The sequence below is a fragment of the Rhinichthys klamathensis genome, unplaced genomic scaffold (genome assembly GCF_029890125.1).
Source record: "Rhinichthys klamathensis goyatoka isolate OS25496 unplaced genomic scaffold, OSU_Roscu_1.1 h1tg000341l_1, whole genome shotgun sequence".
In the NCBI taxonomy this organism is placed as follows: Eukaryota; Metazoa; Chordata; class Actinopteri; order Cypriniformes; family Leuciscidae; genus Rhinichthys; species Rhinichthys klamathensis.
Window position 1 is genome coordinate 2,214,933 of NW_026606855.1, and position 15,842 is coordinate 2,230,774.

The 15,842-nt window shown below is 38.1% G+C and overlaps 1 protein-coding gene across 1 annotated transcript in view; it reads left to right on the plus strand.

The window, feature by feature from the left end:
• Positions 1-15,842, plus strand: part of kcnq1.2 (potassium voltage-gated channel, KQT-like subfamily, member 1.2) — a 94,724-nt gene that overhangs the window by 32,861 nt on the left and 46,021 nt on the right. Inside the window, exons 7-10 of the mRNA XM_056272609.1 lie at positions 1,239-1,349; positions 2,272-2,367; positions 3,142-3,273; positions 5,782-5,923. Coding sequence (XP_056128584.1) covers positions 1,239-1,349; positions 2,272-2,367; positions 3,142-3,273; positions 5,782-5,923 — 481 coding nt within the window. The remainder of the gene's footprint in view (positions 1-1,238; positions 1,350-2,271; positions 2,368-3,141; positions 3,274-5,781; positions 5,924-15,842) is intronic.

Sequence of the window (15,842 nt, forward strand, 5' to 3'; positions counted from 1 at the left end):
ACAACTATAAAACAGATATATTTAGATCTAGACGTTAATTGGTTAATACAGAATTCCACTCACTCTAAAATATACACAATAATGCTATAAAAAGTGGCTATATTTCTCAAGTTGCTCTTAAAAAACCATATATCTTGATTTGAAAAGGAAGAAGAGCAGTGTGCAGATACATTTAGCAGGATTAAAGACAAGACGGGGGAAAAAACTAGAGCTGTAATCGCAGCCCACACACACGCAAACACACACACACACACACACACTGAGATGTTAGCTTTGGTTTTGCCACACACGTAGAACATCGACTGAACTCTGTGACTCAATAACTCTGCGTGAATTGGTTGGTTTGAGAATATTAGGGGTCCCGAAGTCTCACACAAACACACACTTGAGTCCCGGTGACTGTGGACTCCCTCTTGCCGGGGCCTTTGTGGTCTTTTGGATGTTCAGTGGTGGGATTAAACTCTCTCGCCACCCAGAGCACTTGTATGACGCCTGGTCCTACTTTAGCTCTTTTTGTCCGTCTTGAATGGAAAGACTGCAAACACACCTCGTCACCAGAAAGCCCTCTCGAGCGGACTACGCTTTCACGTGCTGCTACAGGCGTGTTTGTTTTCCTGCATTTGCTGAAACCCGACGTTTTGTGCAGGATTAGGGGAAAAACGAACCGAGCGTGAACTTCAATAGACGCCTTAGAAAATACTCAGAAATTCTTAAATATGTCACGTCTGACGTTTCCACGGACCCTTTTTGTAATGTGATGTGTATTTGGTGTTTCCAAAATGTAAATAAACCATATTGTGTCTAATGTCTGGTCAAGATAGACGTAAACAAATATAATTTTTTACTTTTCGGTAGAAAACGAATGGTTTTTGCCCATGCATGCTAAATTAGCCAGTTTGTAGTTTGCCAGAATATTTTTATTTGGTTGCCAGGATGTTCTGTGTGTGTGTGTTTTTTTTTTTTAGCCATTTCTTTATGGTTGCTAAGATGTTCTGGGTGTTTTTTAAAGAGATGTGATAGTATTATAGGAGCTAGGGTTTGCCAGGGCATTTCTAGGCCGTTGCAAAAGCATTCAAAGTGAATTTTTAGTAAATTGCAAGTTGTTCTGAATGTGGTTTTATACAGTAGTATGTTGAAGCGGTGTTTTCCTACTGTCTCGTCTTTGTTGCTTTGTCCATTTTAGTTCATCTTAGCAAAGATCATTAAAACTGATGACCGTGACACTGTTTTTCTCTTAGGTTACGGTGACTACGATAGGCTACGGAGACAAAGTCCCTCAGACGTGGATTGGGAAGGCCATTGCCTCCTGCTTTAGCGTGTTTGCCATCTCCTTCTTTGCTCTGCCTGCGGTAAACACACTGACTGCTGTCTTTCTCTTTTTTACACACACACACACACACACACACATTCTCTGCGCTTGTCTGGTGCCCCGGGGCAGTGTTTTCCTATGGAGGCCCTTCAGTAATGGGGTCTGGGGTTAATGTGGTCCATTTAAGAGTGATAGGGCCTCCAGGGGCCTCAGGGGCCCGCGGTCCTCATGTTACACATTATATAACATGCATCTGCAAAATTTGAATCAAACACAACTACTGCATTAAAAAAAAAAAAAAGTGTATACTGTATATAATAAAAATTAATATAACATTATGTAAATATAAATTGTATAATTTTAAATGAATATATAATCCGAATTTTTTTTTATTCAATAATAAATTAATAAAAATATAATTATGTATATATATAAATTAATATAAAATAAATAAATATAAAATTATGTAATTATAATAAAGTATACATTATATATAATTTTAAATGAATATAGGCTATAATCAATAAATTAATAATACAATAAATTATATAATAATTATATAATAATGCTTCTATAATAAATTCATACAAATTTACATTTTATATATATATATATATATATATATATACTTTTACATTAATATATTATTAATAAATAAATTAATAATAAAATAAATTATGTAATACTTCTATAGTAAATTCATAAAAATATAAATAATATATTTATACATTATACAACATATATAATACATTAATATAAAAATATGTTAAACTATATAACTAAATTCTAATTGGTATAAAACTCTATCAACATCATTCATGAATATCACATATTTATTGTGCTTTTATTTTGTAACCGTACAATGGTAATGTTTAATTTTTTTACTTTTATGGCAAGTTTTTCCATTTAGTTTATTTATTTTGTAGTAGCCGATTGTCTGAACTGTGTTCCTCTGTGTGCAGGGCATTCTGGGATCGGGCTTTGCTCTTAAAGTCCAGCAGAAACAGAGACAGAAACACTTTAACCGGCAGATTCCCGCCGCAGCCTCTCTCATACAGGTGACAATCCACTTCTCCTTCAACGGTCACAACACGTTCCCTGATCATTTCTCTCCTCATATACTTTATAAAACGGTTAGTTCCAGTCCTTGATTCTGATTGGTCAATAGCTGTGTTTTATTCACGACCGCTTCACCCAACTGTTCTATGATCACTACACAACACCCCTAGCAACCACTCTTAGCAACGTAAACATATGTTTGTTCTCATTGATATTGTTCATTGAAGAGATCGAGTAAGTGAGTGTGTGTACCTGCATTTACAGTAGATTTAGCATCTTCCTTCAGGTCATCAAATATTCGTAATAAAAAATCAGTTTGAATGTCCGCTGTGATATCTTGTCCTTTTAACAGTTAAGGGGTTTTCCGTGCGCTAGTCATTTGTCAGTTTTGTCTTGCTTCTCCTTGTTCACAAGTTTGTCCTTTCAATATAAAAGTCTTCTCTACTGACTGACTCACTCATAAAGACACTCTTTGCCGCAGTCTAACAGCAAAATAATGTAACGTAACTTCGGTTGCTGTTCAAGATCAGGGACTATTTTTTCCAGCGGAAGGAATGCTTTTAGTGATTTTACACTTCATGAAAGTTGCATAGATGCATATTTTTAGGCTTTAAAATTTCGATTGTGTGGTAACCGTTTTATAAAAGCAACAAGGTACTCGAGGCTTATCGTGGATAAGTCACGGATGAAGGTGTTACTCCGCCCTTCAGCCGTGACTTATTCACGATACAGCACTCCTCTCGTACCTTATTGCGTTCATATATGTAACTCAGACGCTGTGGAGATGCTACGCTTGCGAGAAGGCCAACGGGTGTACGGCCACGTGGAAGATGTACGTGCTGACGGGCGACTACATTCCCATCATACACTCGGAAAACTCCAGTCCGGGCAACTTCAGACGGCTGGTGAGGAAACACACACTCCCTGTTTGCAAACGGATATTTCTCTGTCTTGTCTTTCAAACCCTTTGTGTTGTTTTTCGGTCATTGTCACGTTCCTTCCTGTCGATTGTCCCGACTGAGCCTCCATAGCGGGACACTGCAAAGCCCAGACAGTGCAAGCATTTTTCTAGAGGGGCTTATTGTGCGTTAAGTCCTTTCTATAGGCTCATGTGAATTTCCCAGAATGCATGTAAAGGCCTCTGCAGGGCGTAGGTGAACAGGAGAGGCTTTAGATGGCGTTAGATTAACATTGGACAGTAGTAAAAGACTTTTTAGCTTGTCCAGTAACAGACTATTTTCCACATGGCTACCCTGCTGGGTTTTTTTGTGCCAAGTGTTATATTTGTCGTTTACTTGTAGAAATGGGTTCATTTGGATGGTTCCTAATATTTTTAATACACATTCCTGGTTTGAAATATGTCAGTGTTGAAATAAAATGTGTTGTGAATGCTACTTCATTTTGCCTTCAAATGCACTTTTCCAGCTACTTTTTAGAGTTGTGAAGATCAGTTTGTTTTATTGAATCAGTTCATTTTGGGTTGTTCATATAAATTAACTGATTTAGAAAACGATTCACTGATTCAGCATATACATATTTATTTAAATACTGCTTTTAATGACCATAATCATAAATGTTTCTTGAGCTGCAAATCATCATATTAGAGTGATTTCTGAAGGATCATGTGACACTGAAGACTGGAGTAATGATGCTGAAAATTCAGCTTTGACATCACTAAAATAAATTACACTTTACTATATATTCACATAGAAAACAGTTATTTTAAATTGAAATAATATTTCACAATATTATTGATTTTTAGATTATCTATTGGAAATCGATTCTAAATACAAAAAATACAAGGAAGTGAAAAAAAAGTTTTTAGTTGTTTTTAGTGTAAATATGTCTGCAAAAAAAAAAAAATAGGTAAGTATTTAAAAAAAAAAAAACTCTTTTAAACCAACTTAAGTTAAATACCTTAAGCCTGTAGTGTAGCAAACTATATTTTATCTCGTTTTTAAACAGCTTGACCGTCGTTTAACTAGTTCAGACGATGAAAAGCTAGTAGTTTAACTTCCCCAACGCTGCATTCGAGTGACTTTTTGCGCGTTTGACACGCAGCCAGAAGCTTTTTGCCATTCAACATTTTAATTAACACACCGATTTAACCCCGCGGTGGATTTCACAGGGCGATTTTCAAGGTGAACTTAAAGGAGATGATGTAGGTTTAGGTGTGAGAAGCGCCGCGAGAGCCCTGATGTCATGGGATGCAGTGGTTTCTCGCTGTCTCTCGCTCACCCGCTTGACCCCCTTTGTCTCTCTCGCACAAAGACTCAGTCAAATGCCATGATGTCATCGCAGCCTCTCTCCTGGGAGCAAAACCTTTGTGTAGCGCAAGAACAACAAAACAATCTTTGTGTAGCTCTGACTCCAAAACATATTGGGTCCAACTCTTTCCGCGCGGGCGTGTGACTGCTCCCGTTCATAAACCTCTCATTCATTCATCCGTCCTGTATTTACTTCATTCAGGCCAGTGGGAAGCCCTGAATGTTGTGTGTGTGTGTGTGTGTGTGTGTGACGTGACTCATATTTTACTCCGGAGGTATTCGCTTGTGTAGGTTGCAAAGTCACCGCAGAATTCATAAATTCACAAAATGCATATTCATGATGCTCTCCAATAAAGGGCAAATTTGAAATTCATATCTGTGGGATTTTTTTGCCCCATGAATCGTATTTTTCAGCTTATCAGCGATTCTTGGGAAGAAACAAAGAGTTACTTGAAACTGCCGAGTCGATTGCTTATCAGATTAAATATGAGATTTAATGTGGCTTTGTTTTTGGGTTTAAGATTCGTACGTCACCGCTCGTCTGAATTACTCTCTGCATGCAATAATGCATAATGGCATTTAAAGAAAAAAAAAATCATTATTTACTCTCCCTTATGGTGCATATGACTTGCTTGCTTTTTTGTAAAATTATTTGAAGAGTATTTGCCATTGTTTTCCATAAAATATGAGGAGGTGAAAAGATAAATTAAAGTGCTTTATTGGTTGTTTTCGGTGTAAATGTTTCTACAAACTAGTGTTATTTTAGTATTATTTATATGTTGTTATAGTATTTATTAATATTTTCGATTGGCTTTTCTATATTTTCAGCTTTCATTTTAATTCTTTTTTTTATAGTAATCTTGTTATGAGCTTTTGTCACTTTTATTAGGTTTAAATTTACTTTTTTTTAAACTTGATTCACCATAGGGGGTCTTTAACTTTAACTTTAAAGTTTATCATTTATCATTGAGTAGTTCAGACAGCCATCCTTTACTCACCTCATCTCGTTCCAAACAGGTAAAGCGCTTTTAAAGAGTATTTGTTATCGTTTTCCATTCACAAAGGGGTAATCCAGCTCTGAAAATGACAAATAAAGGCATCATAAAACTTGTAGTCCATGTAATGTTGTGACTCTTGCCTCCTCAGAGCAAGCGATACAAGCGGAAGCCCAAGGCCGCGCGTGATAACGGTTCTCTGGGTCCCGGAGGAGAACGAGCCATTTCCATCCCGCAAATCACCTACGACCACATCGATGATAAAGACGCGGTCTTCTCAGACGAGTCCTCAGGTAACACGAGCTTGCCTGCTGTTATTCTCTTCTCTAGTACCATTGAAACTGACTTATGTTATCATAGGTCATGTGATACTTCATCAGGGTTAGTTCACCCAAAAATAAAAAAGATCCGCGTTCAGTGCCGCCGCTGACGTAAGACGCCGCTGACGTGTGTCTGGTGTGTGTGTGTGTGTGTGTGTGTGTGTGTGTGTGTGTGTCTGGTGCGCCCGAGCTTCGTTTACAGTCTGAGGGAGACGCACGCTGGAAACTAAACAATCTTCGCAAACATGTCTAAGGATTTCCACACAGAGGAAGACTTGCATTTCTTTGCCCAGCCATATTTATTTGAACCCGAATACACGGACGCACCGGACACACGTCAGCAGCGTCTTACGTCAGCAGCGGCACTGAACGCGGATCCACAACAGAACCGGAATACACACACACACACCAGACACACGTCAGCAGCGTCTTACGTCAGCGGCGGCACTGAACGCGGATCCACAACAGAACCGGAAGACACACACACACACACACACACACACACCAGACACACGTCAGCAGCGTCTTACGTCAGCAGCGGCACTGAACGCGGATCCACAACAGAACCCGAATACACACACACACACACACACACACACACACACACACACACACACCAGACACACGTCAGCAGCGTCTTACGTCAGCAGCGGCACTGAACGCGGATCCACAACAGAACCGGAATACACACACACACACACACACACACACACACACATACTGGTACGGGTGGTTTATAAAGACTTTTTCCCCTAAAAAGTTCCATCCTGGTTTATGGGGACCCACCTTTCCCTTTGTCATAGAGATTAATAAGAAATATTAAACTGCTCCTTAAGGCATGGGGTAAAAATCTGACTGCTCAGAATTTAATTCTAATGAAACAGTCTGGTAATATGAAGACCTGACAAACTAAAGCACTGTAAGGACAGGGCAGGAGTGGGCGTTTCCTGATTTAATTATGATTTATGAGGACTACCCTGGTTTATCTGGACATCACTCACATACATACACACACACACACACCTGACCCTTAATTATGAGGACAACCCCGGTTTATCTGGACATCTCACACATACACACACACACCTAACCCTTAATTATGAGGACTAACCTGGTATAACCTGGACTAACTTTACCCATGAGAGTGCCGCATCACTTAAGTTTGTTTCAATACCAGCATATAGAAAAACAAAACAAGAAATGATCAGCAATTGTTCAACCTGGCTTAAACTTTAAGAGAGATTTCAGAAAACTAACCTGAGTTTGTAATGTGAGATTTAGCAGGTGTGAAGTGAGTGAAGAGCAAAGAGAGAAGAGGGAAAGTGAAATACGGAAATATTTTAGCTTTAAAAATTAAGAAATTAAAAAACCAAAAGGAGAGTTTACTATTTAACCATCACTGACAAATGCATTCACCCACAAGTATTTTTCATAATTGAACCTTGAATGTCAGTCTTAATTTATTAATTAGATTTTAAGAAGTTTTGTCTAAAGATAGTTTTGAATAAAGCTAAATATTTCCAGTTGATTGGGTTTGGGTTTTGTTAATGTGAAAAGAGAAGATTGTTCAAGACTTGCTATTAGTATCTAAATGAACATTGCTGACCATTTGGGTTTAACTGGACATCAGTAACCATATGAATCATGCATACACACACACAAACACCTGACTAACCCTTGATTATGAGGACATTTTGGGTTTAACTGGACCTCACCTCACACACACTCTCAAACACCTAACTAACCCTTGATTATGAGGACATTTTGGGTTTAACTGGACCTCACCTCACACACACTCTCAAACACCTAACTAACCCTTGATTATGAGGACATTTTGGGTTTAACTGGACCTCACCTCACACACACTCTCAAACACCTAACTAACCCTTGATTATGAGGACATTTTGGGTTTAACTGGACCTCACTCACACACACACTCAAACACACACAAACACCTAACTAACCCTTGATTATGAGGACATTTTGGGTTTAACTGGACCTCACAAACACACACAAACACCTGACTAACCCTTGATTATGAGGACATTTTGGGTTTAACTGGACCTCACTCACACACACTCTCAAACACACACAAACACCTAACTAACCCTTGATTATGAGGACATTTTGGGTTTAACTGGACCTCACTCACACACACACTCTCAAACACCTAACTAACCCTTGATTATGAGGACATTTTGGGTTTAACTGGACCTCACTCACACACACACTCTCAAACACACACAAACACCTAACTAACCCTTGATTATGAGGACATTTTGGGTTTAACTGGACCTCACAAACACACACAAACACCTGACTAACCCTTGATTATGAGGACATTTTGGGTTTAACTGGACCTCTCAAACACACACAAACACCTGACTAACCCTTGATTATGAGGACATTTTGGGTTTAACTGGACCTCTCAAACACACACAAACACCTGACTAATCCTTGATTATGAGGACAAACTGGGTTTAAATGGACATCACTATTAACTCCACACATAGCAGGAGTACCTGTATTAGAGTTAACCATACTAAACCAAATCAACTATTCTACATTAAAGAGTGAATTCACAAATGATTGTGCATCTTTTTGCTGCCACTAAACCTGTAAAAGTAATACGCACACCTAAGGAAATAGTGCTACAATGTGCTGTTGCTATATCAACCAACATATACACATGTGGTGCAAAATGAACCTGGTTGGAGAAAATTCAGTGATCAAAGATCAGCAAGTTTTACACTTCATAGAAGACTAGTTAAAGGGCAATTAGATGTTAAAGGGCAATTAGATGAAGAAATGCAACTAGACAGCCAATAAAAACTAACAAAATTAAACTGAAAGGGCAATTTTTATTTTGCAAATGGTAAAAAAAGGCTCAACAACTGAGATCTAATAAGGCCATTATTAGAGATGCACCGATTGATCGGCTTGGGACCGGAATTGGACGATTTTCACGTGATCGGCCATGACCGGCGATCGGCCGGTCAGTCTGACATATGCCGATTTTATACCGGTCAAACGCACTCGGGCGCCGCATGATTAACATCAGCATCACACGTGCACACGGAACGCACATGTAGAAAACCTCGTGAATTACGGCCGTTTCACACCGCAAGCGTGAGAGGCGTGTATTTTTTTCAGCGTGCATGTTAATCAGTGAATGCATCACACTGGGAGCGGGAGCAGAGCGTCAAGCAGGAGCGTCGCGTGAGCAGCAGTGAAGCGGTTTCGGCACAGAGTCTATTTTTGCTGCGCTGCTCACACTCAATTAAAGTGAAAGCACACTTTTTTTGATGGGCAAAATAAATATGATTTCACACAAAAAGTGGCCAAAATGCACAATTTGCATGTCTAGTGTGTTTTAACAAGAACTGGAGTAGGCTATGTCAGAAAAGAAAATGAAGAAGACTCAAACATATTTATAGAAAATTCACCCATTTAAACTTGTTTTTATTATTCAGTTTGGGTAGAAGTATATGGTGTTTTATAAAAATAAAAAAATAGAAAATAAATATTTGTGTGTGCTGTAAAGTGGTTAGAAAAAATGAAATCGGAATCGGCTAAAATCGGTATCGGCAGGTCAAACTCGGAATCGGCCTAGAAAATTGTAATCGGTGCATCTCTAACCATTATGGGACTAAAGTGCATGAGGGAGTGTGCCTCAAAATGACCTCAGCAACACACTGGAAATAAAACCAAATTAAATTGCCTTCCAGTAAATGCATGTATTTGTACATTTCTTTCAAAACAGTGTTTTAATAAAAGTAAATAAAAGGATGTCTTGAACACTCTTCTGGCCCAACAACACTTTAGAGAACAAAACCCACAGACATTAAAGGTTGTATCAGCGATTTCAGGCCCAAACATAAATGATCACATTCATCTAATCTTTCCTAACGATCCGCTAGCTGGCCGCCCCATAAGTATGCCGTCCAAAAAACGCTTCTCTGTAGGCAGCCTAGGCTCTGAGATCTGCACACAAAAACAATGGGTTTCACCAACCACTCAAAACCAAAATAAACAGTGTTCCAACCAATCACCGCAAAATCTCAAACCACAACACCCCCACCTTTTGTGTGCAGATCTCAGAGCCTAGGCTGCCTACAGAGACACGGTTTTTGGACGGCATGCTTATGGAGCGGGCAGCTAGCGGAAAATTAGATGAATGTGATCATTTATATTTGGGCCTTTTTTGGGCCTGAAATCGCTGATACAACCTTTAATGGAAGGCGACACTGATCTCTCGAAGAACTCTAAGAAGATTTCTTTTTCAACATCAAACCTCGGTTCCTCACGAAATCCCTTATATTTTGGGCCGTTCTTTCTCTCAGAACAGGGTCCTCTGCAGTCTTGCACTGCTCACACTCTGCCTTTGTTGCAAGGTGTCCCTTTGAAATATGGACTCTGAAATGTTTCATGACAGCATTCACTTCATTTGGGCTCCATGGCCTTTTCGCAATTCTCCTCAATTTGGTCCCTGTAAAACAAACAAACAAACAAACATATACATACACATATGTATACCTATACACCTATATGTATATACATGGAATAACTTTAATATACCCAAATGTTTAAATACCTCTGGAGTTCTCAGTTTCATCCTGATTCATTTGGCTTTTTCCTGAGGGGTAAAAAGCAACAATTAAAATGTATTCCAGCCCTACAATCCAAACAGTTTCGGACCATGTGAAATATCAGCAGATAAGCACACAGGGAAAACTAGTCTCTGGTCCTGTGTAACATGAAAAGGACCACTTTACACTGAATTACTGTGGAAGATAAAAAATAAAATCAACATGTATCCTTTTTCTCAAATAAATATCTAAAATATATGCGCACACACATACCTGTGGAGCTGTCAGCCTCACCCAGGCCCATTTTTGTTTTTTTCTAAGGGAAAAAAAGCAACACACTATTCATCTTCTCTACACGGCAAACAGGTATATAATAATAATTATTATTATTATTATGTAAATATGAGGGCTCTGAACCAGTTCAAAGAATGGAAACAAAAACTGGGGAAAAACCAGAAACGATTACTTGAAATGACCATTAACTGGTTAATAATGGTGTTTTTTTATTCTTTTTTCTGTTTAAAGGGTAATTCCACCGGTTGAGACATGAATATGTATTGAAAGTGGGTCATATATGTAGTAGAATAGTAGCATACATTTCTAATTTGGGTCCTTCTTGGCCGATAAAAGGCAGAAAATGACTTTTTAGTGCTTGTGGATTGTAGACAACAATCCCCATAGTGCATTGCAATGCTCAGCTCCGCAGGCCACTCCCACTACCTACCGCCTGGAAATCATTTCACACAATTTCTAGTGAAGAGTTACTTTGCGAACTAATTATTTGCTTTATCATGCTCGTTAGCTGAGATAGCTTATACCTGCGTGCATGAAGTTGTCTGGACTTGTGTTCTTCCACAGCTTTCTCAGTCATTTTTACCGTCCGTTTTTCACTGTCTTGTTCATCCATAACGAGCGAATGTTTACACACTTTATTAGTGCAAATATCAAAACCGTAGGGTGAGCTTAACACACACACTGCGTTCCACTTTTATTTATTTATTTCTCACACAGCGGCGTGCGCGCCCATAGTCCTCTAGGTTTCGATTAACGATCCACAGCACAGCAAGGAAAGCTACGACTTAGTTTCACCGTGAAAGTTTCCTCCTTCCGTCTTTTATCTCGATATCGTACAGTAGAAATTGGCACCGCTGAAATGAAAAAGTTTCTGCCGGTGAAATCAAACGCACGGCACTGATCTGTGATAGGTCTGTTAGCGCATTAGGTCCAACCCCCTATGGGCGGGTTTGAAAGGGTGGGAACTAGAGCTTGTAGTCTTTACAGAAATCCCCCCCTCTTACACTTCCTCCTACAATGACGTAAAATTAAGATTTTAGGAGGAAGTGAAAAAGGTAAATAGCGGATTTCTCTCGTCTCAGGGGAAAATGTGTTGCACGACCATTCAATAGTATGACTGGGTTTCTAACAATGATGCAGATACTGACATTTGCATGTAAGGCCAAGCCATTTTTTTGGACAAACAGACATATAAAACATGTAAGGAGGAGGCTGATACATGTAGATCTTGTCTATAAAGTCAAATAAATCAAATACACATTACATAATAAACATCAACATACCATTTCCTTTCCAGTCAAAGCTGAATCTCCTTTCTTTGCAACCATCTTTGATGTGGTCATCTGAAATCAGACAGAGCAATTGTATGCTGTTGTCATAAAATGGTTTCATTCTGATGCATAACATTTAACAAATTAGTATGAACGCGGATGTTATTTATGCTTTCCCTCCTAAAATGACCCTTAAAATGCAGATATTAGACAAGAAAATCTCCCTAAACGCAAACCCCTCCCCGCTAGCTGAGGACAGGATGAATTTTACCAACTAAAAAAGGCCCGTTCAAACTAAAAACTATATATCTATTCAATTATAGGCCTAAAAAATCCTCTCAGTATTAAGGAATAGCAGAGTCTACACCACAGCTTACACGATAACAACACAGAGAAACAAAAACAAAAAAATCACTTTCATAACTATTTTACCAGCTGAGAAACGCTAGAAACATTGGCAGTAGGGGTGTAACGATACCCTCATGTCACGATTCGATACATATCACGATACGATATTATAGAGATACTCCAAGACGTGGTAAAAGGGTAACTTTTTTTTAACTGTTGATTAAAATGCCTAATTAAACTCTGTAAACTTGATTGTTTCCCCTCACACAGAAATTTTTATTTTGGGTGTACTGTCCACAATACACATTGTCACTATCCACAATATATATTGTTGCATTTTTGTATTGCGATACATTGCTTAATTGACAGCCAATCGGAATCAATTCTGCTATAACATGCTTCAGTATATAAGCGGCAGTCAAAGATGCGATCACAATAAACAGAGCGTTACCGTCTGCTGGTTGGACCCTAACACAGTTATGGTTGGTGTGAATGGGCCTTAACAGTTTACGTCTCTGTGACTGAAAGTCACAAAGCATATCCAGATTGAAAAGTGTGCATATTGGGTCTACAGCTTACCCACAATAAAGAAGCAGCCGACACATACCCAAAGCAACATCTTTTCCACAAACCCTAACCCTGACATGATGGTCCTCGTAGTGGAGAACTGTCCTTATATTTCAGGTCAGTGTCATGCCCATCCCCCAACGCACGAGTTATGAAAATGAATGAACCGATTCCATTTTACACAAAGGAACAAATATTATCCAACAGATTGACTTAATTTATATCAATCTGTATAATAATTCCAATCGTAATTTCAAAAGCAGTTATGTTAAAAAAAATAGAAAAAAAACTTCATGGGGTTCCATATAGGCTACAGAAAGAGTTTTTAAAAACATGGTTGTGTAACAAGGTGCGATTTGCTGGTGGGGGATTTCCCCCCTCCACAGTAATCAATGCTATAGCCTAATTCACCAATAGACCATATCAAATATATTATATATTTTTAAAAATATGCAACACGCACGTTTAAACAACAAACGATACAATCTGAACTGGCGCTTCTGCTCCTGTATTGAGAGATAATGCAGCGCGTTTCAGCTACGATCCTGGTTCCAGTGGCCTTAATACATTCACGGCTTTTCAGAATGTCACAAAGCGTTTTGAGATGTTTTTGAACGAAATATTGATGTTTATAATTAAGTGTTTTGGCACACCGAGTGGCGCTACGCATTGTTCTAAAATTGGGTTTTATTCTGGCATGTTGAACTAGAGTTCGACAAACGCGGCGGCGCTTTCACTTGAATTAATTTTTTTCTCATTACAGCTAAAAGAACTTAAAAGGCTAGCCTACTCCGTAATTTTTGGTCATACAGATAAGATATCATCTTTTTTTAAACTGTAAAAGGTCTACAATATGCTAACGATAAAACGTTTTCTCGCTCATGTGAACGAACACACTGGAGAAACAAACGTTTGGTCATTTCACAAAGAGTAAAATCATGGCCGAGTGGAAGAACTTACGGTTCGATCATTTAGATGACACGGGTTCAAATCCCGAACAAACTTGGTACTTTTGTAAATTTTATATTAGCCTATTAATGCATTTTATATCCGATTATTAATGCAGAGAGATTTGTCTATTCTAAAACTCTGTTACACCATATAGTTTTTGCTTATATTTATAAAATAAAATTGCCAAGCATTTCCATTTTACACAGGAACAAATAGTATCCAACAGAATGACTTTACATCTGTATAATAATACCAATCGTAATTTATAAATAGCTATAGCCTATATAAATTTTTGGGATTCCCTATAGGCTATAGGCTACTTCACCAATATACCATATACAATATATAAAATAGAGATATGCAACAGGCACGTTTAAACGACAAACAATAAAATCAAAACCAGCGTTTCAGTTGTTCATTAGTTCCAGTGGCCTTAATGTAGGCCCTATGCACGGCTTTTCAAAAGGTCACAAAGCGTTGAGATTATTTTGAATGAAATATTGAAGTTTATAATTAAGTGTTTTGGCACACCACGCCGAGTGGCGCTATTGTTCTAAAGTCGGGTTTTATTCTGGCATGTTGAATTAGAGTTTGACAAACACGGCGGCGCGTTCATTTGGATTTATTTTTCTCATAACAGCTAAAATAGCTTAATAGGCTACTCCGTATTTTTTGCCTACATCGTTCAAAACTGTAAACTTCTATTCATATTAGGCTAACAACATTTTAGCTGTCGTCTCGTCTCTGTCTCCGGGAACTGCGCGTCACAAAAATGAACCGAAAACCACTTGCCTCAGCTCAGTCACGATAAGAAATCGGCTATGTCTAAAGCCTTTAAATGTCTAAATATTTAATAAATGTTATCTGATTATGTAATCCATCTGAAACTGAGAGGTACAGATGATCTACTCAAACATGTTTAGCTATGATGTGAGCGCTTCCCAACGAGGAAAGGACAAGGGGGAAAATCTCGCTCTAATTAAATGTAGGCTAAATCGCCCTGAATTAAAATGTAAAAGCAGATCAAATAATTTTTGTCGAAATGTTGCTATATTGTTTCATTTAAGTTCATAATTATTCTATAAATGTTATTTAGTTTAACAGCAGCACAACGGAGCACTGTGGTTCGAGGTTTATTTGAATAAAAAAGAACAACTTATTGAAATTGAATGAATTATTGAAATGAAATATTTAGTAATAAAGTTTCATGACAGAAATATCACTACATGTAGCTTACATTATTTAATTCCTTCATTATCAACACTTTAATAGTCTAATGCTAGAATAGCGGTTTAAGTGTGAATTGCGACTTCTTTTTGTTGTAAGTCAGTCTCAGAGAGCCTGTGGGGGGGTTGGAGGGACAGTGGCTTTATCGGCACAATAGGTGTTAATGTTCCTCTTTCATATGGAGATGTCGGATAGCCAGCCCAATGAGCAGGCAAAGGCTAAATTCTTATAAATCTCTCGGTGTGTCCAAATGTAGGCCCTATATCTTATTAAATTCTAAATATTGTAGTTTATTTTTTGTATTTAAAGTTTTCACACAAAATTTCAATTAAAGTGTTCAATCCAGTTGTTTCAACTGGTTTTGTAGAGTTTTAGAGTTTTAGAATGAGCACTGTGTATGATTGTCAACAATCTGGCATTATCTAAACATTAACTGTTGACTAAACACGTTTATGCCACAGCAGATACAGAGCTCTTTAATTTGCGATCAACCTCGTTTTATTGTAAGGTGAATTCAACAAGGCATGCTTTGTCTTTAAAGCAACAAAGGCTAAATAATTTGTTACAGTTTTTTTTTTTGGAGGGAGGGAGGGAGACAAAATAAACTTGCTAAAAAGAGATCCAGCACGAGAGACAGACAAAGAA